Source organism: Euprymna scolopes, chromosome 3 (genome assembly GCF_053919585.1).
Source record: "Euprymna scolopes isolate OS-2025 chromosome 3, ASM5391958v1, whole genome shotgun sequence".
In the NCBI taxonomy this organism is placed as follows: domain Eukaryota; kingdom Metazoa; phylum Mollusca; class Cephalopoda; order Sepiida; family Sepiolidae; genus Euprymna; species Euprymna scolopes.
In genome coordinates this window covers 196,838,355-196,864,913 of record NC_136484.1, presented here as the reverse complement: position 1 = coordinate 196,864,913, position 26,559 = coordinate 196,838,355, and the positions used below count along the sequence as shown (strand labels likewise).

The 26,559-nt window shown below is 32.9% G+C and overlaps 1 protein-coding gene across 2 annotated transcripts in view; it reads right to left on the bottom strand.

Annotated features, from left to right (window-relative positions):
* The window catches only part of LOC145260657 (tryptophan 2,3-dioxygenase-like), a 172,081-nt gene extending 146,488 nt beyond the window's left edge, over positions 1–25,593 (bottom strand). Inside the window, exons 1-2 of one of the 2 annotated variants that reach the window (XM_080119012.1) lie at positions 25,573–25,593; positions 12,985–13,074 (exon numbers count right to left, since the gene is read on the bottom strand). In XM_080119012.1, coding sequence (XP_079975138.1) covers positions 12,985–13,038 — 54 coding nt within the window. In that variant the 5' untranslated portion in view covers positions 13,039–13,074; positions 25,573–25,593. Of the gene's footprint in view, positions 1–12,984; positions 13,075–24,000; positions 24,599–25,572 lie in introns of those variants that run through there. The other variant, XM_080119003.1, reaches the window with a different exon arrangement.
* Positions 25,594–26,559: the final 966 nt, after the last annotated feature.

The following is a 26,559-nucleotide window of genomic DNA, read 5'->3' as shown; positions in this document are numbered from 1 at the left end:
CGAATACCCTACCACGGAACTAATCTCCAGATGACAGTAGTTTTGTTTTTTAAAAAGAAATGATTTGCTGAGAATTGAATCTACCTTGATTTTCTGAGAATTATCTCCCTTGGCCGGTGTAACGTAAAATATTCCCCTGTAATTTTTTATATCTATAAGAAAGACTATTTTTAAGATAGGATTTTTTCGATTTTCAATACTCATCGGATGAAAAAGAACACTGGCAGACATATAAATTACCTTTGTGTGAAATTTGCAAAAAAATAGGTTGTTTCGGGACGTATTAGGAAAGAACTCTCTTTTACACGGACACACATGCACAGTTACATATATATAAATATATATATATATATATATATATATATATATATATATATATATATATATAACTACTTAATTTACTCACATAAAATTAATATACGAAATTATAAATTTCTGCGTAAACTTTAAGTATTTACTTCAAAAGTGCTCAATACGTAGGTAGAGCTAGTTAGTAAGTTATAAAATGTATATGGCGATTAAGCTACACTGAATATTCCGCGTTTCATCCACTCTAGGACTCTTCAGGCTTATGCGCGAATTCTGTGGTTGTTTGTCGTTTTTATATGTGCATCTTCTATTGAAATTTTAGTTAGCCAATCAGCTTTCTAGTATCCACCGCGCCCTTCCTATCAGCCAATGAGAATGCATTTATTGGACAAAGGCCTATTTGACCTCTGGTTGACCTGTTTCTTTGTGTGTGCTCTATTTAGCCTGGATATTTAGTTCTTGATCTGTTTTAAATCTAGGTTAGTGGTATTGTTTTAATGTTAGTTTATATATAAATATATATATATATATATATGAGTACACACATATATGCACACATATATATATGCATATACATATATATATACATACATATATGTGTGGTCGTTTATGTATATTCATGTTTATTTAATTTATTTATTTGTTTATTTCCAATTGTTTTTGTTAGTTTTAAAACTATTTTGTATCCCTATCGTAGAGTAAATTTTATCTTATGAACACAGTTGTTTGCTATTTCTCTTCTACAGTTTAGTAGATGTTGGGGTTATTTAAAGTACAGGATAGCAAAGTTTTCATGAAGGCATAATCTACATGGGTCGTCTAGGTCCCTACACGTGGTAGCTTGTCTTATTATTTTCCAGATTATTACCGGCGAATGTCTGCTTTCCTTGAGTTCCCAGTATATATTCGCTAGTGTTGTTTTTATACGGTGTTTTTTATTGTTGAATGTACTTTTGTGGTCATAGTATCGAGTTTTGAAATCTAAGGAAGTCATAACTACGTAATATTTCTTGTTATTCGGGTTTTCTTTCGCGAATATTGTGGCCTGATAAACTATGCTTTTGGTTAGACATTTATTTTGAAGTGGGCAAAGTGTGCGGTGTCTACAGCTGCATTTATCTTGTTCGTTATTAGTATTTTATTTATAGTATGGTTGTTCTTGTCCGGGGTTGGTTTATTATTATTATTATTATTATTATTATTATTATTATTATTATTATTATTATTATTATTATTATTATTATTATTATTATTATTATTATTATTTCTACTAGTGTTAGTTTTATTTTTGTCATGGTGTCTACTTTTTTATTGTTTATTTTGTTGTTGTTTACATTGTTTTTATTTAGTATTTTGTTATTATGTGCTTTAATTATCATCTCTAAATTTTCGCAACAACTGTAGGATAACTTTAAGGTATTTTTATTGAAGATTTTGTGTAAGGGGTTGGTTGCGGGAAAGTGTTTTTCAATAAGATCTAGAAATTTCTTGCCAAGTTTTGTTTTTAACATTTGATAGTATGGGGCCCTATACCAAATTATAGTTCTTTTTCTTCTATTTTTAATTTTATTATAGTTATTGGTGTTTTGTTGCTTATATTTGATATCGATATTTTTGTATCCACTATTTTTAGGGCTGTTTCGTAGATATTGGTTGACCTGTTAAATGCATTTTCATCGCTTGAGTTATTACTGAGTCGATCGAGTTAGGAATGTGTTTTATAATTGATGGTGGGTGATTGGACTAAGGGTTTACGTAAATTGGAGTAACGTTATCTTTTAAGTATGGTTCATATGTGTTTTTATCTAAGTTTAACGTGACGTCCAGGAAGTTTGTTATTTTTATGTTAGCTGATACGTCTGCTTTTAGGCTTAATTTTTTCATTTCCTTGTGTATGATTTTCTTAAAGTTTTCTCCCTTGACTTTGTTGGAGTTTTTTATTATAGCTAGTCCGTCATCTCTATATAGGCCGATATCCGTAGTATCGAATATGCTTGTGAGGGTATATAGAATGAATAATCCCACAAGATCTGATGCCTCTGAAGAATCCCTGGCACCCATCGCCAAATCAAACGAATTTTTCATTTTAGTTTTTATCCATTGGTTATTGTTATTTATTAGAACTGATTTTCTACATTTTTTTTTAATGATGTTGATTTCCTCCAAGGATATGTCAGTGTATGCCTCGGCAAATTCTAGGGCAATGTTAAAAAGTTCTTCGGATATCGAGGGATAAAAGTCTATGATGTCAAACTGTATAAACGTACATTTATCTTTTTTTTCTATATTTTTAAACCAGGTGATTGCTTCGGTAGTATTAGTCCACTGGTTTAGTTCTAGGTCTTGTTTGATTTGTTTGTTTACTCTAGAAAGTATTGTTTTGCTAATTCTACCTATTTCTACCTATTTCTGGTTTAGTTGGGTTTATCAGGCGGGTGCTGGGATTATTATTAAAGTCCCATTTGTGGTCTTTAAGCAGAATGTATGCCTCTCTAGGTTTCAATTTGCCAACTTTATCGCTAATTTTGAATTTATCGGTAATTTGTTTACTTTCAGTATTTATTATATCTATGTAATCGCATTCGTTTGTATTCAGTTTTTTGTAGTTTTTTGTAATGTTTTCTGTGATTGGTTTGTTTATTCTTGCTTATCTATTTTGTAAAAGTTTCTGGTTTTATCTGCTTTTACAAAGATTTTATTAGAGTTGTTTATGTTTCTAACGATTTTGTGTAGTTTCCGTTGGAAATTGTTAGGTTGATTGTGGAATTCTAGGTTTTTAATTACGTTTCAAAGGTCATTTTCAAAGTTTATCAAAAGGTCTACTGTTTTCGCATTTTTAAGGGTTTTAAAACCATAGGATTCTTTTTTGTTTACGTTTTCATTTTTAAGGAAGAAATTTGCACGCCATCGCATTCGGCGTATTAGTTCATCTTTCTTTTGATTAATTTAATAATATAGATATGCTTGCTGGGTGTGGGGATGTTTTTTAGCGATGTTTCGAAATTAACTCTTTCCATATCTATTTTTAATGTGGTGAAATAAATTCTTTTGGGAGTGCTCGACTGTTTTAGGAGCTAAGTATAACTACTTCATTTACTCACATAAAATTAATATACGAAAGTATAGATTCATGCGTAAACTTTAAGTATTTACTTCAAAAGTGCTCAATACGTAGGTAGAGCTAGTTAGTAATTTATAAAATATATATGGCGATTAAGCTACACTAGAAAGCTGATTGGCTAACTAAATCCTCAACAGAAGAGGACCATATAAAAACAATAAACAACCACAGAATTCGCGCATAAGCCTGAGGAATCCTAGAGTGGATGAAACGCCGAATATTCAGTGTAGCTTAATCGCCATATATATTTTATAAATTACTACTATATATATACATATACATACATATATATATATATATATATATATATATATATATATATATATATATATTCTTCCTACGCATATTAATACTCATGCCTTCTAATTCTAATATCTTCTGTTAATGCTTACACCATGCTCTGTGAAGTATAGAAAAAATTCGCTCTTCAATAAATTATATGTAACCTTATGACTCGGCTCTGATCTGCATACAATTTAAAATTACGAATATTGCTGTTCTTAGCAATATTCGTAATGTTGAGAAATTCTCGTATTGATCGTTGAGCAATAAGTCACATTTAGCCGACTTCATGCCGATAATAAAAATTGTGGAGAACCAAACATATATGAAAGGTGATGATATTTTTGTGAAAAAAGAGAAGTTCAGCCTTTGCCTATAAAATAATTCTCAGTTCTGTTGCAAAAAAGACAACCAGAGTTAACAGAAACAACCGGGTCAAAACGTCCTTACTTATAGGGTCTATCCAGGCTATTTTTTATTGACTAAGACACCAAGGCTGGCTTTCCTCATTCACGGTAAATACATTGCGTCGAATACTATTTTCTCAGGATAAGCAATTGATAAAAAAAATTGTTGCTATGTTGCCAAATTTTTATTCAACTTACATTTGAAACAGATGACCACCAAGGTTTTCATAAGATTGAGTTTTTTTTTTTTTATCTGGGGGAAGAACGAACCCCACCTGATATATAAACCGGAACAGTCAGTTTTCTGTATATACTAACAATGTGGAATTATCAGCATTACACTTTCACAAAAAAAAAAAAGCTGACAGCGTCATTTTGCGGTTGAAATGAAACACATTTGTCATCAACCTAACAAAAATAACAAGAACGTCTTGATCGACGTTCAACTGTAACTGAAAAAATATTAACAAAAACATGACTGAAATGGCTCCTCATAGCTAAACCATTAACTTGACAAAATAAACACCATTTATTTAGTTGTCAGATCAATTAATTCGTGATGCCACTAGATCAGGCTGTCTAAAGGTACCGTCTTCCTGACGCAATATGCACCGAACATTGATGTTACTACTTTTTCTCAAACTCAATCATGTTTTGCTAAGCCAAAAACAACAATTTACCCCCCCCCCTCTCTCTCTCTCTCTCTCTCGTTCTCTCTCTCTCTCCGTCCCCCCTCTCTCCCTCTCCCTCTTCTTTCCTAGTCTTCTCTCCTTAAGTGCCACGGGTTGCCAAACAGTTTTCCAACCACGGCAAAGTATTTGGCAGAGCGTGATCCTGGCGGTTAACAGTCAATAACCTGGAGAAGTGGATATGCGCACTGCAACAGTAACACTCCACTTGCCTGAGCTAGATGGGCAGTCCTGATCTGATCTGATTGGCTGGTCAAAATTAAGCTGACAGACCATGAAAATTCTATTTCAAAAATCAGATGTGGCAGAACAACGAAAATGATATTTAAAACTTACGCCCACACCGACAGACAATGCGTCCTATAGAAATGTCTGTATGGGTCTAAGGGGAAGAGATGGAAAGGGAAGGCGAGAGAGATTAAATCTGTGTCGCACCATTTCGTCTCCAGATGAACGTATCTTGTCAAAGTTTCAAACTATAACAATATAAACTTCCGTGCAAGTCCAGATTTCAACCCAATTAAAAATAAAACAAAAATAGAGAAAAGTATTTATGATATACGACCCGACAAGTCATGTACCACAAAATCTTGTAAATTTATCAAGTTTTTTTTTCCTTTTAAATTAAAAAATTCAAATTGGATGAGGTAGCGAAGAGAGTCTGACTCGCTCCGCTATTATTAAAAGTTATCACTGATTACCTTCCTCTTAAAAAGAAAAAATGATCAAAATCAGCCTTGTAATGTCTACGATATACAACTAATCGCTAAACATGGTAAAATATGATTTTCTTAGCTAACAAAAATAAAGCTCATTGATCAATTTAAGTGATTTTTGGAATATGACATTTTCGTTCTTTGACAGGTACGTATATCATAAATATTTTTCTGTATTTTTTTTTTTAGGTTGAACCTTGGAGTTGCCCCTGAATTTTGCCAACTAAATCAAAAACAAAGATTTCGTCCACATTGTCTTATTTCAGCAGATGCGGATTCAGACATTTCAAAAATGTCCCTTGGTTTGATTGATGCTGGCAATGCCAATGCAAATCGGCTGCAAAGATGAAATGATGTCATTTTGCGATAGGAATTGGAGATAAATATGCTCAGCATTCAAATAATATGCAAATCACAAAGAATATCGCACATTTCTCGTGGTTTAATAAAAAAAGGATGTTCATCAAATAAACAAAGAAATGAAAGAATAGAATTGTCTCCCCTTGGTTTGCGTCATCCATGTATTGTTTTTTTTTATTTTTTTATTTTTAAAAAATTCATTTATTTATTCATACATTTTTGCAGACTCGTCGAGGCAACATATTTGATGCGACAATTATTACAACGTGATGGAGGCTGGAGGTAACAATGAAATTGAAACGATGGCAAGAATGCCTGCATTGTTTTTGTTGTATTGTTTTTTGTTTTTGTTTTTGTTTTTTTGTTGTTGTTTTTGCTTTTTGCTTTGCTTTTCTGCTTAATGTGGGTCACGTGTCCACCCATCGGTTATCCAAGTCCAACTAGATTTGGCGTTTCACGTGTTTCAATTCGCCCTAACATCATGGCTAGGAGGTTGTCTGATGCCAGTGAACCGGCGCGTAGACAATCGCTTTAATAGAATGGACAGGCCCAAGATACGTTCTTGGCAGAGGTTGACATCTTACATCGTAAACTATATATATATATATATATATATATATATATATATATATATAACACCGCCCTGAAAACGTTTTTTTGTTTGTTTGTTTGTTTTTGTTTTTTTTGTTTTTTTGCTGGCTAAAAGACCTAGTAACATATTTTTTATGCTGTACCTACATGTGACAGAACGAAAATGTATTCTAAAAATCACGTAAATTGATTAAGCAGTTTTATTGTTTAATATAAGGAAAATCATTTGAAACGATTTTAAGCGATTAATGAGAACTCATAGGCATTACAGGCTGATCTTGCAAGTATTATTGTGGAGTTTTTAATTTGAGTTCAGCACCAAGCAAACCTGTTAAATAGATATACACAGAAATTTTTGGACAAATATGGTAAAATAGTCCCAAAAAATGGAGTGTTTTTATCAACCCTAAAAGAGCCCCTGGAGCACACCTAAGAGTTATCGCGAAGTATAGACCAACAAAATTATATAGAAATCAGTGAGTTACAACTTTTCAGAAAGTTTTATAAAAATCCAAGGTATCATTTTTTTTTTTTTTTGATAAGCACAAAAGTGTCAAATTTAGTTACTTTTTTACTCATATCATTTCTAATGTTTGAGCAAATTTTCAAAACATTCTAAGGCGTAGTTATTAAAAAAAAAAGTACGGACAGACGAACGGGTGAATGGACAAGAGTGAATTTACAGGTCCACCCTCCTTTTGTCTGGGACCAAAACGTAATTTATATACAATTTGTTAAAACAATAAAAAAATGAAGGGTTGATAAATCTTGAGTTCTGAGTATCCCAAGAACATTTCAGTTGAAAGAAGGCGTTTTGTCTGTACGTAGAATTTGAGTATACATGTTCATTTTAGCTGACGCCGTGCGAGTTACAGTGTGTATAAATAGTATAAGCATTTTATATTAGCGTGCCTGTTTTATCAGTGAGAAAGTCTTGAACTTGTGTGTGAGAACACGTATAAACTTGTGTGCAAGAGAGTAGTTCTTAAGTTTTTATTGTTGCATCTGTTTGTAGCGTTACCCTTATATTTTGCTTTAGAAATTCATAAAAATAAAACTGGAAATAAATAAATTAATTAAAATCCGGGTCGGCATTTTTCTCTTTTTAACAAAAGCATTTATTTCCGTTACTCCCAGCACCACTTAAAAAATTCTCTCGCTGCCACATGTTCAATTTACCTGTTAGCGTTTCTCCTTCCTCCGACCGCATGCCCGTCACAGCCAGCTCATTCTCGTCCTCACTTTTTCTTTTTTAATTAAAGTCTTTATTATCGCTATTTTACGCACCACCTAAAAAGTATCTTGTAACGGGGATGAGATCAGGTCCACATTGTTGATATATACAGATCCAACACTTTACTCCTATTTTAATGTTATTATTGACTCCAAACAATTAATGAATTTTTATTGCCTTCACAAATTGTTAATAGAATTAATTCCTTTTGTATGGATACAGTTTGGCATTTTTTCATTTGATCATCTTCTATCTTTTCACATTGGTGACCCAAACAATGTGCTTTGAATCTATTTCTAAAATTATTGGATGTAAATTCCAGAATTCCAGAATTATTGGATGTAAATTCCAGAATCCAATCTTTTAATACATCAGGATTTTCTAAGACTTTTAAAGCCAGAAATTACTTGCTATTATTTGACATTTGAAATGCTTCAAAATTCTGTTCAAGTTTCGAAATTCTACAAAGTAATTCATTCATTGCCAACTATTAGCAAAGGATAAAAATGGATGATTTGTTTTGCATTATAGTAAATTTATTTTTTTAATTGTATAAAAAATTTGAGGTAATTTACACTATTGTATGTTTATGTTATTTTTATTTCACCCCAAACAAGGAACAGTGCCACTTGGACGTTTGGGCGAAATCTACAGGGACACTATGTAGGGAGTTGAGCATCAGGATGTCATTTCACGTTACACTTGATCTTCTGCATGTCAGTACAGATAGGGGAACAAGGACCAGGGAAGGAATTCCAAATCTAGCAGTCCAAGGGAAGAAACTATAAGAGTACAAGATTTTTCGCCATTTATGAATCTCTGCAGCGTAGGGGCGGGATTTTGCTGCTTGTCTGGTTAGTCGAGGGCATTAACGTCGAGGGAGTACATATGCTTTAAGTTCGTCAGAGCACATTCCATCAAAATAGATATTAAGCTGAGGAGTTTGAACGAAGAGCTTTCAGGTAGCGTATTATTACTCATAGCAAATAATATTAGCAATAAATAAATTAAAACAATAGTGTGTAAGTAGGTGTGAGAAACACACACACAGTGAAGTAATTATTCAATGGTATTTATATAGAATTACTATTAAATGACACAAGAAATGTTGCATGAGCTAGTTTAAGTAAGAAAGAAATTCTTAGAAAAGATCTAGGTTTATCTAGGCTATTATAAATTATTTTGAATGGAGTCAGTTGTTAGAGACCCTGTGATTTGATGAAAAATAACGAATCAAAAGGTCACTATTTACAACTTCTGTCGTAACCTATGGAGGGTGCATTTTTCAAATTTTTGTTATTTTATCTATTCATCTTCAACAGAAAACAGAGGAACTGTTGGCTTTGTCCATTAACTAATTCGGTGTCCCTTACGGTGTGTTTTTGGCGGACATAACCCACACATAATTCCCATATTCGAAGGATTTCGAATTTACGCGCGTTATTCACGAAAACCAAGTGAAAGTTTAAGAATTGTTGCTAGGACTAAACTTACAAAAATCCTTTTTTGCAACGAATTCTCATCCTCACATTCTTATCTTTTTAAGTCGTGTAACACTATAAAAAATTAACGTTCTTCTTTTCGATCCTTCACTTTGACTACGTCATTTAGTCTGCAAGCCAATCTTTCTAGACAGTGAAACTGATATTTTGTCTTACATTTGAACGGTTTTAGCGAAACGCCGAAGCGGTGTTTGATCCTGTTTTGAACTACGGAGGGATAGAATGACGTAAAAATCATACGTTCGCGTTAGCCGTCTAGCCTTGTGCGTGAAAAAATATGTGTTACCATAGATGATAACTAGTCAAATGTTATTCATAAGTTTTTGCCTTTAAAAAAACAATCCAGGAATTTTTTTCTTTTCTCAAAAAAATACATGAGTTTTTGATTTAATATATTTTTTTTTTTCTTTATGAACTGATTTTTTTTTAATATATAAAAATAACATTGAATGAAATAGAAATAATTGTCGTAATTAAACGAAACTTTCTGTGCAGTATAAGAAGATTATAAGGTTTCACTTAAAAAAATTCAACGTGTTTTTTTTTTAGGTTTTAAACTTTGGACTTTACAAGTAAATTTGCAAATAACTGTATTTTTTGTTTTAAATTAGCTTATTTTATTTATTGATCTTTTATCTTCAATTTGTAATATATAAATTTGAGGGGAGAAAATGAATTATTTTCATTTTAATAGACGTTTCAAATAGGGGGGTGAATTAAAAAACCCTTTTCTAGAGTATTACATTCAGTTTATTAAAAAGAGCATAAAATTTCACATTGAACCTTAAAATATCGTAAAAATTGAACCAATAGAAAAATTTGGATGGATTTTTAAAGTGAAATAATGGGGAAAAAAATTAACTCGTAAAATTCAATTGATTTCATTACATAAACAAAATGGCTGTATGAAGGCGCGCAGGGACTTTGTAAACACTGTTTTTGAAAAGATAAAAAAGAATATTTCCATTATTTTTTAAATTACTTTAATAGTTTATTTTGGAAGTATATTGCATAAAGAAAATAAACAACCAACTTTATAAGGAGAAATTACGAGTTTTTTTAATATTTTATTCGCAGTTTTTTGTTAGGGGTATCAAAATTTCCCCCAAAATTCTGACACACCTAACCCTGCACCGATGATTTCCGAATGGATGACCACTAGTGTCTGTAGGTATTTAGTAATGATAGATAGATAGATGGATAGATAGATGGATGGATAGATAGATAGATAGATAGATAGATAGATAGATGTAGTCTTTTATTTTTAAAAAACTTATAAATAATGGATGAACACTAGTGCCTGTAGGTATTTAGTAATTATTATAGAATATATATATATATATATATATATATATATATATATATATATATATAGAGAGAGAGAGAGAGAGAGAGAGAGAGAGAGAGAGATATAGATAGATAGATAGATAGATAGATAGATAGATAGATAGATAGATAGATTTAGTCTTTTATTTTTTAAAAAACTTATAAATAAATTTAGGCTTTTATTTTTTTAAAAATTTATAGATTTAATTTAAGTTTTTATTTAAAAAATATAAAAAATATTAAACTTCGACTTTTATTTTTTTTACTTTTATTGAATAAATTTAGGCTTTTATTTTTCAAAGACAATTTTTGCATAAGTTTTTCTATTTTTTTTTTCTTTAGAAGTGTTCGACTCGGAACTTGGGACAAGGGGCGACAATCGTTCTTTAAAAACGAACCGGTAATTCTTTTTTAGCACGCCAGCACGCCAAAAAGTAAGCCACACGGCAAATTTCATTCCGTAATAAAAACAACTTTTACAGAAACAAAAAAAACACTTATTTATTGTTTGTTTTTTGTTTGTTTTTGTTTGTTTTTTTTTCTTAAACGAAACTGATTTCATACCCGGTGCATAATTTTTATTTTTTTAAATAATAAACGCGGTTTTTCCTATATATTTTTATGCTTTTTCGCTAGGTAAATGTCTAAACATTCTTGTAAAAATAAACTTTATCCAATTTTATTCTTTAGAAAAAATAATTCACGAGTACGCCACACACAATTTTATCAAGCAAAGTCATTTTCGTTCAAGAAAAAAAAAGAAGCCAACTTCATACTCGGTGCATAATTTTGATTTTTTTTTTTTAATAATAAACGCGGTTTTTCATACATATTTTTATGCTTATTCGCTAGGTAAATGTCTAAACATTCTTGTAAAAATGAACTTTATTCAATTTTATTCTTTAGAAAAAATAATTTATGAGTACGCCACACAGAAATCTATCAAAAAATAGTTTTGTTTTACAATCGAAAATATTGACTTCAACTCCGTTGTTTGATTTTAAAAATAATAAACGCAGTTTTTAATATATAATGTTATGTTTATTCGCGAGATAAAAATGTAAAATTATTTTTTTTTTTCTGTAGAAAGTTGTTTTTATGACGGAATGAAATTTGGCGCGTGGTGTACTTTTTGGCGAGCTGGCGTCCTGGCGTGCCAAAAAAAATTACCCAAAACGAACACTTTGTTTTTATTAAAATCACGAAATTAAATAAAAGTCATTTTGGGATATTTTTGTTATTTTTAAAAATAAATTTGGAATATTCTGAAATATGTAAAAAAAAAAAAGCCATTAGTCGAAAACATGTGATTTTTTCTAATAAAAAAAATTAAGATTTATAAATAATTTAAAACAATTACTAGTAAAAACTGTGTCTTTTTAATTAATTATTTTGGAAAACAATACAAAAAGTTTTCGTAATAAATAAAAATTTCGAAATAAATTAAAACAACGAAAAGCTTATACGCCAATTTGCAGATAAAAAATATGTAATTGTTTTTATTTCTTCCTAGTTGAACTCTTTAAAAACGAAAACAAAAAAGAAACTAAAATGCAGAAGTGTCCAAATTTCAACTGAAACGAATAAACAAATATTATGATAAATCTGTAAAAAAAATTATTGTTAAGCTACGCCCGCTTGTTACGCTTACATTGAAATATGATTGTCATCGTTAAGCGCGCAGATTGAATGGGTGCATCTGAAGAATGGATTAAATGGTGGTATTTTAATGTATTTATTTGCTTCCCCACCAAAGCAAATTAGGCACAAGGCCGTTTTTAATGTGGGGGTAAAAACAGCTCCCCTAAAAGTAGGCAAAAAGTGGGCACTCTGGTTACCAAAAATAATAATTGTCCCAGTTTAGAGGGTTCCCCCCCCCCCATTGACTGGTACAAATTATCTTAAGTGCAGCATCTGAAGAACAGATACTACACTTTGAGGTATTTATTTGCTCCCCCACTGAGCAAAGTGGGCACAAGGCCGATTTTTAAAGTGAGGAGTGAAGGGGAAATGGGGGCCAACTCCCCAGGGAGTAGGGGAGCTGGATAGTGACAATTGGTATGAAGGGTTGTCCCTACATTGACCAAGGTCTTATATGTGGGATTGCTCTCACATATGGTCTTTGCTTGCAGTATCTGCCGGAACAGATATTGCACTTTGATCCCGACCCGAAGGTCAAGAACAAGAAATGGTGGTATTGTAAGAAGAGACCCGTTTCTGCTGATTTACTTTAAAAAGCAGTGAAATATTTGCTTCAGAATCTGACAACGACCGTTTCAAATAAAATCGTTGATTTCACTGGAGGCTATTTTCTTCGGCTTGTTCACCAAATGCACGCGACATGATGACACTAAGCTCGCTCTCAAATACGCATGCTCAACAAAAGCAAACAAAGCCAGAAATTTTACCCCATCTCTGGCCCCTCGGCGTTCGATACCTCTGCTTACCTTCAAATATTCAGCATAGCTTAACGGCAGCTGTGGGTCGTGTTTTGAGGTCATTTTCAATACAATTGGTCAGCAGTACCAAATTCTCAACTGAAAAGATAAGAAATGTGTTCAGATATATTTTGCAAAATTATGTATGAACATGGTCGAAAGTTTATCATTGGCATAATAAGTATTTAAATTTAGATGTTGGTTTCAAAACAAGCATTTTTTATCTTTTATAACTGCGAGTATTTACCTTATACGCATAGACAATAGTGATTATATATATATATATATATATATATATATATATATATATATATATATATATATACACACACACACACAACCAGAATTGGAAATTAGAAAAATCGTAACTTGTATAGGAATCGTAAAATTTTTATCAAAATTTCAGATGCCTAAAACGATTCTTTAATTGTTTACCGCGTTTTTTCTTGTTTAAACAAATTTTCCTATTGCTGATATTAATTTTTACCTGATAAATATTTATTTGCGCAAATATATATGAATATATAAAATGGGTTATTAAGACAATCTGAAAATTAAAAAAAAAAAAGAAAACACGCAAAAAAAGCTCGATAGCTAAGTATTTAAAAAGAAACATACTCGGTAATTGTATCGGAATCAAGAATCTATGGAATCGGGGAAAATACTAGAATCATTAAAGGAGATTAGAACAATAGTCTAAAGAGCAGAGTGTATTTTAATGTAATAGTAAAATTACTAGTTTAATTAAAATACAGGGAAACAAAAAGTGCTCGTTGTAATTTAGATATATAATAAGCTCGATAGATAAATATCCTAGAGCTAATATAATATTTAGTAATGTGATTGATAATTTAAAAATCAAATTATAATTAAATTAAAAATCCGTTTCATAAGAAGGAACAACAACAACAACAAAATCAATTATTTGTACGCTCGTTTCGGAAAACAATGTTTTTATTGTGGTAGACATCAACTTACGGACAATAATTATTACATATAGTTTTTTATCAAACGAGGTTTCCTCATCAGTAAATATTGGAAAGGGTTTTTATTAAATGTAAAAGACACCATAAATAAACCTAGCATTAAAGTAAGGCAGATGTATCTGGAAAAAATTAAAATAAAGGTATATATATGTATGTATAACAATGACCGTCTTTAGTGTCATGTCTGCTTAAGCATCTGAATTCGCTGGCAGGACTATATGTCTTTTTTCGGACTTATGAACTTTCAGTATCTGAGGGAGTGGCACTCGTCTGACAAGACGTTGCAATCATGTATGTATAATATTGTACTTAAACCAAATTTATATTTACAATTTTACTCTATTTTATTTCTATCCCTAACCCATATTAATTTTCTTATTAAGTTTTAAATCCATACCTTTATTTTCATCTAAAAATGAAGACTGGGCATTACTTGCATTTTTATGTTTTGCGATCAAAATATATAAATGTATAGATAAGTGATTTTTGTATTTATGAATTTTATTTGACATAGCTTAGATAAATAGAAATTTCGTATCTGTTTATCTTTTTATATTAGTTCATTTAAATCAATTATTCCCCATACGCATATATATATATATATATATATATATCATGATTCTTGGAGGGGTACAAAATTTATATAATGCAATCATGAAAGGAAGACGAAAATTCATGATTAAAACGTTTAAAATAAAGTTAATCGGGTGAAAAGAATAAAAAGAAGGAAAGAAAAAGATGGGGGAGTCAGCTGACCGGTTTCGCCCTCGCTTAATCCAAGCTGTATCGAGGGATTTGAGAGAGAAAAAAAACACGAATGGGAATCGAAAATATGTAAAAACTAAAAATGTTGCGTTACGTTGTGTATGGGGGAAAAAATGGGGGGAAGCGATTGAAATACAGCAACGTTATATTACTCGAAGATTCTAGAGACTAATCACGCTCAAATCTAAGAGGCATTCCTTTTGCTTCAGGGGGAAGGCCTTCTCAACCGAACGTGAACAGTCTCCAAGATCTTTAAATGAAATAATGAGCGAGCACGACTCAAGATTGTAAAAGAATTCGTGCTAAAGTTCGCTGCACAAGACGAGGTTTTATAAAGTGGCCAGTGATTGAAGACCCGTGTGTATTGGCAATTATGTCTGTTGTTTGGTATGCCCCATAATGTATATATATGATATCTAAAACAAAACCTAGACACCTCAAAAGCATGTGGGCCTGATCTCATCCTGGCTGTTCTATTAAAAAATTCTCCGCCAAGGTTGCTCCAGTTCTCACCAAATTTTCGACAAATACCTTAACGAATTATGTTTTCCTGACTACTGGAAACTGCTTCTGTGATACCAGTTTACAAGAAATTTGGCGAAAGAACTGACCCATTAAAGTATCGCCCGATTAGCCGCGTCCCTCTTTTCGCCAAAATATTTTAGTCCATAATTAATCAAGGTCTAGTCCATCATCTTACAGTTGCTAAACTTCTGTCCGACCAACAATATAGATTTAGGCAAGCCCGTTCTACTGCAGATATTCTAACTGCAATCTCTGAACGTTTATACCAAACACTGGATAAAGCGGGGAAAAGTAGAGCAGTATCCCTAGATATATCTAAGGCCCCTGACAGGATATGGCACGATGGTCTTCTTATGAAAATCAGATTATATGGTATTACTGGACGAATACTCAAGATAATTAAATCCTTCTTAAATAAGAGAAGAATCTAGGTTGTCCTCAATGGTTGTGAGCCTAAATAATATATATATATATATATATATATATATATATATATATATATATATATATATATATATATATATATATATATATGAAATCGTCTGTCTGTGTGTATCTGTGGGTGTACATTTCCCTACTAAACTACTCAGTCAATTTTTAGTCTACAGACTCGAAATTTGAAATAAGGAGTATTGAGATTTGGGAAAATCTATTTAATTGTTTTTCGGCCAGAACTTTGATTGTCAATGGGTCAAATTTCAACGATTTTACCTTTGAAAACTCTACCAACTCCTCCACCAATTCTAAACACTTGAAATTTTAGATGTAGGTAACTTGGACATGGATCAAACTTTTTATTTTGATTTGGGCCCAAAACAAGAAATGTTAAGGGATCAAAATTGGGGTCAAATTTAAAAAAATTGATCTCTGCGGTTTTTACGAAATTACTCAGCCAATTTTTGGTATAAACATTTGAAATTTTACATAAAATGTATTCAGACATAGGGCAAGCTTTTTAATTGCGTTTTGGCCGAAAATTTGAGCTGCCAAGGGGTAAAAATTCAAAAGATTTGACCTTTGTGGTCTCTAGCAAACTATTCAGCCAATGTTGAGTCTAAACATTTGAAATTTTACATTAAGGGTATGCAAACATGCAGCAAGCTTTTTAATCAGTTTTTGGGCGAAATTTGGCTGTCAAAAGGTCAAAGTTGAAAGAGTTTACCTTTGCAAACTCTACAAAACTCCTCCGCCAATTTTGGGAGTAAACACTTGAAATTTTAGGTGTAGGTTACCTGGACATCAGTCAAACTTTTTAAGATATATATATATATATATATATATATATATATATATATATATATATATATATATATATATATATATATACATATGCTCAGAAAGTTATGAATAGTACATAGGGCCCGAGCAAAGCCGGGCTAAACTGCTAGTATAATATAAATACGGGTGTACCTCAGGGGTCGATCCTCGGACCTTTATTATTCCTGATTTTCATAAATGACCTCCCTGATAAAATTGTTATTGAGATGGGCATATTTGCTGACAACACCACGCTCTATAACACACACGGGGGAAAAGGAATGAACACGTATCCAAAGCAATGGCGGAAACCCTAAAGAAAAAACTCCAATCTGTAGTAACGTTCAATGCTGCTAAGATTAAGCTCGTTTACTTTAATAATTACAAGAAACCTTCTTAACCACCAATACCTATGGTTACAGGTGTATTACTTGAAAGTACTTTGTTCACGCTAGTCGGCTTAACGTTCACAGGGAACATGAGTTGGAACAGATACATTGAGGGCATTGCCATGGCTGCTGCGAGGAAAGCAGGCTCCCTCTACCGCACTAGAAAGTTAATTACGCCTGAAAGTATCCTGTACTTCTACAAGGCTACCATTCACCCATGTATGGAGTATTGTTGTCACATTTGGGGGAGTGCATCCGCTACTAGTCTCTCACTCCTGAACAGGGTTAAAAAAAAAAAAGGCGCCAACCTGCAACCTCTCTCCCACAGAAGAGACGTTGCGAGCCTATCCTTGTTTTATCGTTATTTCCATGGCAGGTGCTCGTCTGAACTCCAATCTCTGGTCCCTCCCTCGCCAATCTTTCACGAAAAACACCCGTCTAGCTGAATCCACTGTGAAAAATTTCCCCCACTATATCTGTGCCTAAATCAAAACGCGGATTCCATGAACAAAGCTTCTTTCTTAGAACTGCACGCCTGTGGAACTCTGTTCCGTCTGCCTGCTTCCCACCGGACTACAACTTGGATGTGTTCAAGTCCAACGTTAACAAATTCCTAATGAACCGCCCCCTTAAGTAAACACTTCATCAAATCTCCACACTAACGTAATGTACTTGCAATAACCCTTATCCCTGAGTGGCTTCCGGGAATTGATAAGTGGTGATCACTGTGTAAAAAAAAAAAAAAAAAAAAAAAGGTTTCAAACTGTCATCTAAGCTTCAACCTCTGTCCCATTGACGAGATGCTGCATCCCTCTGCCTGTTTTACAAGTATTTTGATGGTAGATGCTCCGACGAAATACAAGCCCTTGTATCTCCTCGACGTAAATACTCCCTGACAAGCAGCAAAGTCCCACCCCTACACAGTAGAAATCCATTGATGTAAGAAAGCCTTCTACTCTAATAGTTTCTTCCTCAGAATTGCTAGACTTTGGCATTCCCTTCTGGGTTCCTGCTTCCCCAACTGGACTGACATGCAGAAGTTCAAGTGTAATGCAAACAGACATTTTGCTGCTCAACACCCTACATAATACCCCTGCAACTTAGGTCCATGATAGTAGTCCCGTACATCAAAATGGCACTGTGCCTTGTTTGGGATGAAAATTTAATTTAAAAAAAAAACAATGATTATTATTAAGCCACTCTAAGAAATATTAGAGTTAAACACTGTCTGAGTAATAAAAATTTTTAAAAAAGCAGTCAACTAGCGTTTATGCAACGTTTACGATTCCGCTTGTTTAAACCCTCTCGACTCTCAGCGCTTGCATTTGGCGTTTATAGGTTGTTAAATTCACTTAATTCTCCGTCATGATTGTTAGTGGAATTTTTAATTAGATTCTTTTGTTAATAAAAAAACGCCTGAATTTCCCTTATAGTACATCTTGCACGTGTTTCGTTGAGTAGCGGAAGGCCACTAAACAATTCTTCAGATACGAATGGATAATCCTTAAGAAATGCTAGAAATTTATTATATGGAATGAAAAAATAATTTGGAGCAGAAAAAAGATAAAGAAAGGGAATGCAGATGCATAAAGTCTGAAAAAATACAAATTAAACCACACACACACACACACACACGCACACACACACACACACATATATATATATAATAGCTTGATTTGTTTTCGAATGGTTACGAATTAAAAGAAAAAACAGCTGAGGTCGATGGGCAAACAAACGACGAAGCATTTAGAAATAAAAGCTGAACATGCAGACTGTAGTAATAAACACTTGGTTTTAAGAAGGATTATCAGCAGCAAAGGATTATATTTGCGATAGGATTAGTAATTTGAGAAAGAGGAATAAACGATGATATCTCGAAAAAACATTAAGACAAGAACGAGACAAAGAATAATCCTAATAGACACGCAAAGAGAAGCTTTTCAAAATGATAAAAGTATTTGAGGATGAGAACCGCGTGTTCGATTTCTTTCTTTTTGGACCCAGACAAGGTATATTACAACTTGGACGTGAGGGGCTACTATATGGGATTATGCCCCCCGAGAGGCGCTATGTAGTAGATTAAGATGTGGAATGTTCGTTTTATATCTGAATTTCTTGATGTTAGTACAATCAGCGGAGCAAAAAAGGGAGGGAATTCCAAAGTCTAACAGTTTGGAGGAAGAAACTGTTAAAGTAAAAAGTTTTCCGGCATCTCAGGACTTCTAAAGTGAAGGAGTTGCAGTTTGCTGTTTGTCAGGTTAAATGCTTACATATGCCACTAATGTTTTATAAAAGCTTAATATATTTAAAGATGCACACTTTGATAGATTGCTTTAAAAGCAAAAAAAAAAAAAAGCTGTTTTTAAATAATATGTTTGCGTGTGACACGAACGTTCATAAAAACTGCATATATTAAAAGACAGACAGTTTGAAACATTGCTTTAAAAGCAAATTAAATCATTTTTTAATGCTTACGCGTGTCACTAATGCTTAATTAAAGTTGAATATATTTAAAGACAGACATTTTGAAATATTGCTTTAAAACTAAAATAAAGCAGTTTTTAGTGCTTACATGCGTCACTAATGTTTTTAAAAAGTTCAATATATTTAAAGACAAACAGTTTGATAGATTGTTTTAAGACAAATAAAAGCAGGGTTGTTTTTTTTTATCTAAAACGAATAATTTTGTTTAATTGTAAAGCGATCATCGTTTGTTTTTTAATGATTTAATGAATCGATTATGTCAGCGATTGCTGTAAAATGGGTCACTTCGTCCACCAATTAATCCGCCTCTAGCAATTATTTGTTGCTTTGTTGTGTCTTTATTTACATTTAAGTGTATCAACATGAGAAACACTAAAAATAATTGATCGCTTGTCTGTGGAGGTGGAGTCGCCTCATCGTCGTTTCCAGTCGAACAAAAGCAACTGAAAGGTTAACAGTAAAAAATCGGATCATGTTATCAATTCTACTTGTGTGGTGAAAACGCCGAAGGTTTTCGAAATTAGTAATTGTTGTTTTAGTAAAACACTATTTTTGTATGTTTGAGAGCTTAGGACATTGTAATGGTGAATTCAATATGCAAATGAGTTGCGAACGAGTAATAAAAATAAGCATTAATTTTGGCATACGGGCAACATTGACAAAAATCACATGGTTGACTCTGCGACTGGTGTCAGACGTTGCCAGTATTTCTCGTTATTTTTGAAGTGTTCGACTAAAATAAAATCAAAGGTTTCTTCTGTAAAATATTCAGGCAAACTCGTCTTACTACAACCAATCTTTTAAAACCAAATATGTTTCTTTCCAATTATTTTTCATCCGAGGAACACAATATCAAGGAGTTGTTTACCAGCTGACTAAAACAATGTCGTTTTCAAGTCCTATTTTAACAAATCCTTGCAGAACTGTCCTCTTAAATAATCAAATTCTGCTTATTCCAACCATCATTTTTACTCCCCTCGCAGTATGCGTTATCATTCGAATGAAGTACTCAAAAATGTTTATTCTTGAATGGCATCTACCTTAGTATTAAAAATTCAACTCAAACGTTAAATAATTGCATAACACAATTGCTTAGATAAGGCAAGGAACTTTGCCTGTATGTCTGGGGTTCGTTCTCTATAGACACGAAAACGACTGGACTGATTTTTATGAAGTTTTACACGAAGGTATTTTTGTACTTGACAGTGTTTTTAGATAGGTTTTGTAGCAAAATGTATCCGATAAGTATCGATAATCGATAATCGAAATAATCTGATGAAAGAAAGAACAGGCGATTCTGACCAAAGTTAACACCTTACATCACAAGTGTGTCTAAGAAGTTTTATTATCACACAAGCCGAAACGCTCGACATACAAAATCAACAGTAGTTTTTGTTATGACAGGAGTGCTTTCGAAATGAATGTTTCTTTTTAGAGCACAATTGAATCATGATATTGACTTTTCCATTTTAAACGCTAATTCAATCCATTATATGTAAAATAATTCATAAAATCAACAGTAGTTCTCTACAGTGCAATGTAGACTACAATGTACTGTTGACTAAGTCACTGCAAGAGGCATGTGAGCTTCATCCCGGTGCACCGTGATGGCTTCCCGACTAGAGTAGGCAATCAATTGATTTGATTGAAAAATAGGCGATTTTACCGATTTCGATGACAATAAAAATGTGGGTGTGTGAAATATTTTTGATTATCATTCAATCCCGGGCAACGCAGGGTCACCCTGCTAATATACATATATATATATATATATATATATATATATATATATATATATATATATATATATATATATATATATATTTACCAGTGGTGAAAAAACCGGACTAGAGTGCTTCTTTTCTAACTCCCCTTTATCTACGATTTTTCCATTTCTATTTGACTTTATAACTTAGTCCATCTATGAATTCTGATGATGCTAGTTGGATTTTTCCCTCTCTTTGAGGATTTTCCTCTAGCTGAAACAATTTGTAAACTCATTCTGGACTCACAGTAATAAATTTCCTATATATATACATATATATATATATATATATATATATATATATATACATATATATATATATATATATATATATATATATATATATATATATATATATATATATATATATATACTTTGAAGTATTGAAATGAATTAGATTACAGGTTGGTGAATCTAATAGTTTCTAGTCTTATAGAATACTAGACGGAAATATCCATATAAGACAATCCCATCCAAATAAAATTGCTCAATATACTAGATAGAGAAAATAAAAATTGTAGTTTATACGTTCAAATTTCATTTAAAATGATCAATTTTCAAATAAAATTCAAAGTTTATTGTTTGAATCAAAGAATACAAAGTTTAAATTAATGTCATGAGTTTTCAGTGTAAGTTCATCTCCTAAGAGGAAAATTTCAAGCAAAAATATTAACAAATATTAATATTAAAAAAAAGTAACAATAATTTTGCTAATACATACATACGAATTGTTTATAAAGATCCAATTCAAATTATAAATATATAACACTACATTTTATTTTATATTTTATTGTTGCCTTTGGTTCTTTGAACTTCAACCTGATCATCTGAATTTAAAAACTTTAAACAAAGAAACTTACTTCTACCATCAGATACTATCATTATTGAAACGGATTAATATTCGTAAAAATTTGCTTTTAAGATGGATTTTACCAAAAACTTTCAGTTTTACCCACACTTCACTAATCTGCACGCATCATGCATATTAACTTTTTTCAATGAATAATTCTGCATTTGGATGCTATTCATCATATCCTTTCTTTGCATTCTACATTCATTCTCTTTATCTATGTCACTTAAATGCATTTCACTTTTAATGTTTTTCTTTGTATGTGCTACTTAGCAAAATTATTGTTAACCAATATTAGCATTTTGCTAGAAATTTTCCTTACGTGTGCTTACAGTGAAAACTCATTGGTTAAGGGCATTAATTTAAACGTTGTATTCTTTGATTCAAGCAATAAATTTTGAATTTTATTTGAAAATTGATCCTTTTCAATAAAATTTAAACATGACGTCGGGATGATGTGACAAAGGGGTCAGAAAGTGGGATTTTAAGATTTGGCCCCATAGAGAAATACACAAAAATGCAAAAGATACCTAATATGCAAAAATACCTGAGCAGCCTTCTCAAAAGGAGAGGGGAAAAATCTGGTAAAACTGCATAGAACCTCTTAAAACTGCATAGAACCAGAGACTTACCTCAATCACCTACGAACAAGCCAGACCAACAATGGCCGAGATTCTGTTTGCTTTGATCAACGCTAAAAGTATTCAATAAAGGAAATATTATATTATTTGAATTATTCGGACTACTGTTCTCATCTTGGGTATTATTTTCACAACGTTTCAGTCGATGCAACCGCCGATCTACTTCAGGTGCGTTTCGGGAATTCATGCTACCTTTTATTTAATCAACATGAACACGTGCTTTGTGAAAAGTGCTAATGGATAATCAGTTTTAAGTGACAATCTTCGGAGACTTTCCGAAAACAACGATTATATAAGACTTCATCCCGATTATGACTAATGAAACGAGAACAATCTGCCTTCGCGGATTAAATAAAAGGTTCCGTTTGAAATTCCGTATAGATTCCCGAGTTCGGCAGAAAGATTCACGATTTAAATGGTTAGATGAAGAGATGGATTGGAACATGAAGGGATAGAGGAGGAATGAAGGACGGAAGAGGAAGAGCTTAATCATAAAAATGGTGAACAAACCAGATGCCCTTGAGAACACGTGTTAACTGCTTTATGTCTGTCAAACACTATTCCTGTTTAAAGTTTATGTTAAACGAGCAGATACGGTATAATCACGTCGACACATCGGTTCTCGTTAGATCACCGAAGTTAAGCAACGTTGAGCCTAGTCAGTACCAGATAGGCGATCAATTTGGGGATTTCAGGCGCTGTGTGTAAGAGGACGTTGAAACCTCCTTGAAAAACACTAACGTCGTCATCTCCCCTAACGGGCATATATATGCTACTGAGAACCGCTTGTGAATTTTCATACTTCCATGGAACTTCTTCCTTTGTGGGAAGCTGGTTAAATCCGCATAGAGTTAGTGCCGTTTCCATTCCAAACGAGAATACCCGTCCCAAGACGGATACATTTTTTCTCGGAATAGTTCAGCATCACTTTTTATATCAGTTTACGAAGATTAAAGTGAACATAAAATGATGCCCATGTGTTTGAAATGTTTATTTCAATTTGGAACAACATCCATTCGATGATTTTTATTTTAGAAAATGTCTCCGATTTAAGGTTTAAACTTAAATGATTTTAAATTAAATATAGCTCACATTGTGAACATATTCTTACGCCTAACAGTTGTGTTCTAAATTTATAAAGATCGCTTAATTAATATAGAAGTGAATCTTATAAATATATATAAATATATACGCATACCTAAGTTGATATATAGGGAGATATTACAGAAAATTATAATCATCGGGAATGCTAAAATTGTATTTTCGTAATAATAAAAGAGTATGTAAAAAATAAATCTTAGGTCATTAACAAGAATTGTTGGTTACACCATTTTGAAGTATTCATAAAATGTATGACACTCACCTTTCGAAATGAAATAGTCGCAGTCTTCTTTCGAGCAGTGTGCGTCTTATCAAAGAACCTCTTTCTGTGAGAAAATCTGTATTTTTTTATCGGAATATATTCTTTTAATTTTTTATTATTATGTTTTCTTTTTTTCTTTGTAAATTTCTCCAAATTACGATGATTCGTACACGTTTGCCGGTTTGTCCTTTCGGAAAAGGCCAATTTCTTTGCCACAAATTTGCACTTGTGTAAATCAGGGTCTTTTGCTCGCGGCTGATTTCAAAATATCGCAAAGTCCGTACGTTTTTAACGTCTTCTGATTTTTTTTTCTCTTCTTCTTTAATGTGTGCTTAAGGGAACACTTCTAAATGAAAGAAAGGCTGATATATGAATACGAATTGTATGGAATTGTTGGTAGAACGTTATCGTAGAACGTTGTCGTAGAACGTTGTCGTTAATCTACTTTGTTAAAATTGAATTCTGAACGAGCGCACGTGACGAAAATGTCCATCTGTTTGTCCTCCAATGAAACTGTTGATCTGTTTTTCTTCGTAATTTTGTTTTGTTTTGAGCGAACGGGCGGCGGCCACGCTAGCTCAACTATCTATGATCATCTGAGGCATCTTTTTCAAGGGCCTCCTTTTTATACAGACATGGCGACGAAGGCAGTGGGGTGAATGAAAGTAGAGGTAAAAGCTGCTGCTGCTGCTGGTGGTCGTGACGGTGTGTGGGTGTGTGACAATGATGATGAGCACGAAGCCAGAGGGTGGGTTGGTATATTTATGAAAAATGTAAGGTTTTAATTAGTTTCTCTCTCTCTCTCTCTCTCTCTCTCTCTCTCTCTCTCTCTCTCTCTCTCTCTCTCTCTCTCTCTCTCTCTCTCTCTCTCTCTCTCTCTCTCTCTCTCTCTTTATTTTTTTTATTTTTCTGTTCTGTTGAACACAAAAGGCGGAAAAATATTTCACATTGCACGTTCAAAATGGGGGTGGCGATGCGAGAATCAATTTTCATTAACATCTTATAGTTTATATTATTTCGATTTTGGTTCAGACCATGAAGTATATCACCTGTATGAAAAACGAACTGAGGTAATTAAAAAAGTCACAGAAATAAAGAAAAAAAGAAGAAAAAATCGGAAACTATTAACTTAACTCCTCATGAAAGTTCTTAAATTTGAGAAAGTCCAACTCTCTAAAAAGTGTCATTCTGGATTAGGACAAAGTGATTAACTGTTTAATAGAAAGCTTAATTGTCGGATTCTCACCTTTTTCTAAGAGTAATATTAGGTATGAACCCAAACCCAAATTCCAACATTTGTTGTAGTCATAGATAAAATAAAAACATTTTTTTTTTCGCGAATCAATTTCCCTGCTAAGCGATTTGGTCACACTGTAGCGTGGCCGTTACACTTTAACCGCGTCGCTACATATCAAACCTCTCAGACGCACACATTGTCTGGTACCGTCGCAGGAATAAACAAACTAGGAAGGATATAAAAATTCGACTAAGTATTTTTTAGGTGAATACAAAAAGCATGTATTCCCGTAATTTTCAATAACACATTTTAATATGTTTCAAAATATAACTCACGCGTCAAACTTGCCTGTCGAGACGCTCTTTCGTCGCTTGCCTTTCCGCCTTTTTGACCACACTGCGTTTTTTCTTTCTCGCCGCACAACTCAAATCACTTCCGATCGCTTCCTTTGTTTGACCACGTGCTGTCATTTTTTTCTGCCTTTTTCTCCTCCTTCCCTTCACGTCAACGCGTACACACTTGTTTAATTTGCATATGTACTAAGACGACTGCTGCTGCTAATATTTTCGCTAGTCAGCTATCCTACGCCTGCTGATTTTATCACGCGCGCACAAGACTGACAAATCAGCTTACATGGCGCATTCATTCCATCTATCCTCTAAGGAACTTTTTTTATCTCTTTTTGGGAATCACGATCGGTCAGCAGAGAATGTAGTAACTAGACAGATATCTATTCTCTCTATCTCCTGTCCCTGTCCACTGGACGCTCTAGTATTGATGGAAAATAACTGCTAAACAACATGTGATCGCCTTAACAAAATTCCTTGTTCACTTGGAAACTGGTCCTGGATATGACCTTAAACTATATCCGGTGGCGAGGCCCCAGCTTGCGGGCTTTGGTGAGTGTGGAACCTCCCTTTAATTACCATTGCTCCCAGGTCCACTCTGACCCGGAGTGGTGGTACCTGTTAAGGTCCCAACTATGGGTTAAATAGAAACCGACTTGAAAGCAACAAATATATTCTATTAAAAAATTTTTCTTCAAAATCTTTGAATTCAGCATTTAATAACGCGAAAAGGGGTGATATGCCGTAAAACAAAAACAACCAACCAACCAATCACTTGGAAACTATCCAATTTTCTTCCAGATAAATCTTTTTGTTGTTGTGTTAAAAAGTTTGGGGGGGGTTTCCTACGCGATATTTTCGTTTAACATTAGCACATAAAAGAGTATTTCGCATTTCTATACACTAATCCTAAACGAAATCTATTATTGGCATAATAAATTAAGTGTAACTACTGTGTTTCGGGGTAATTGCGCC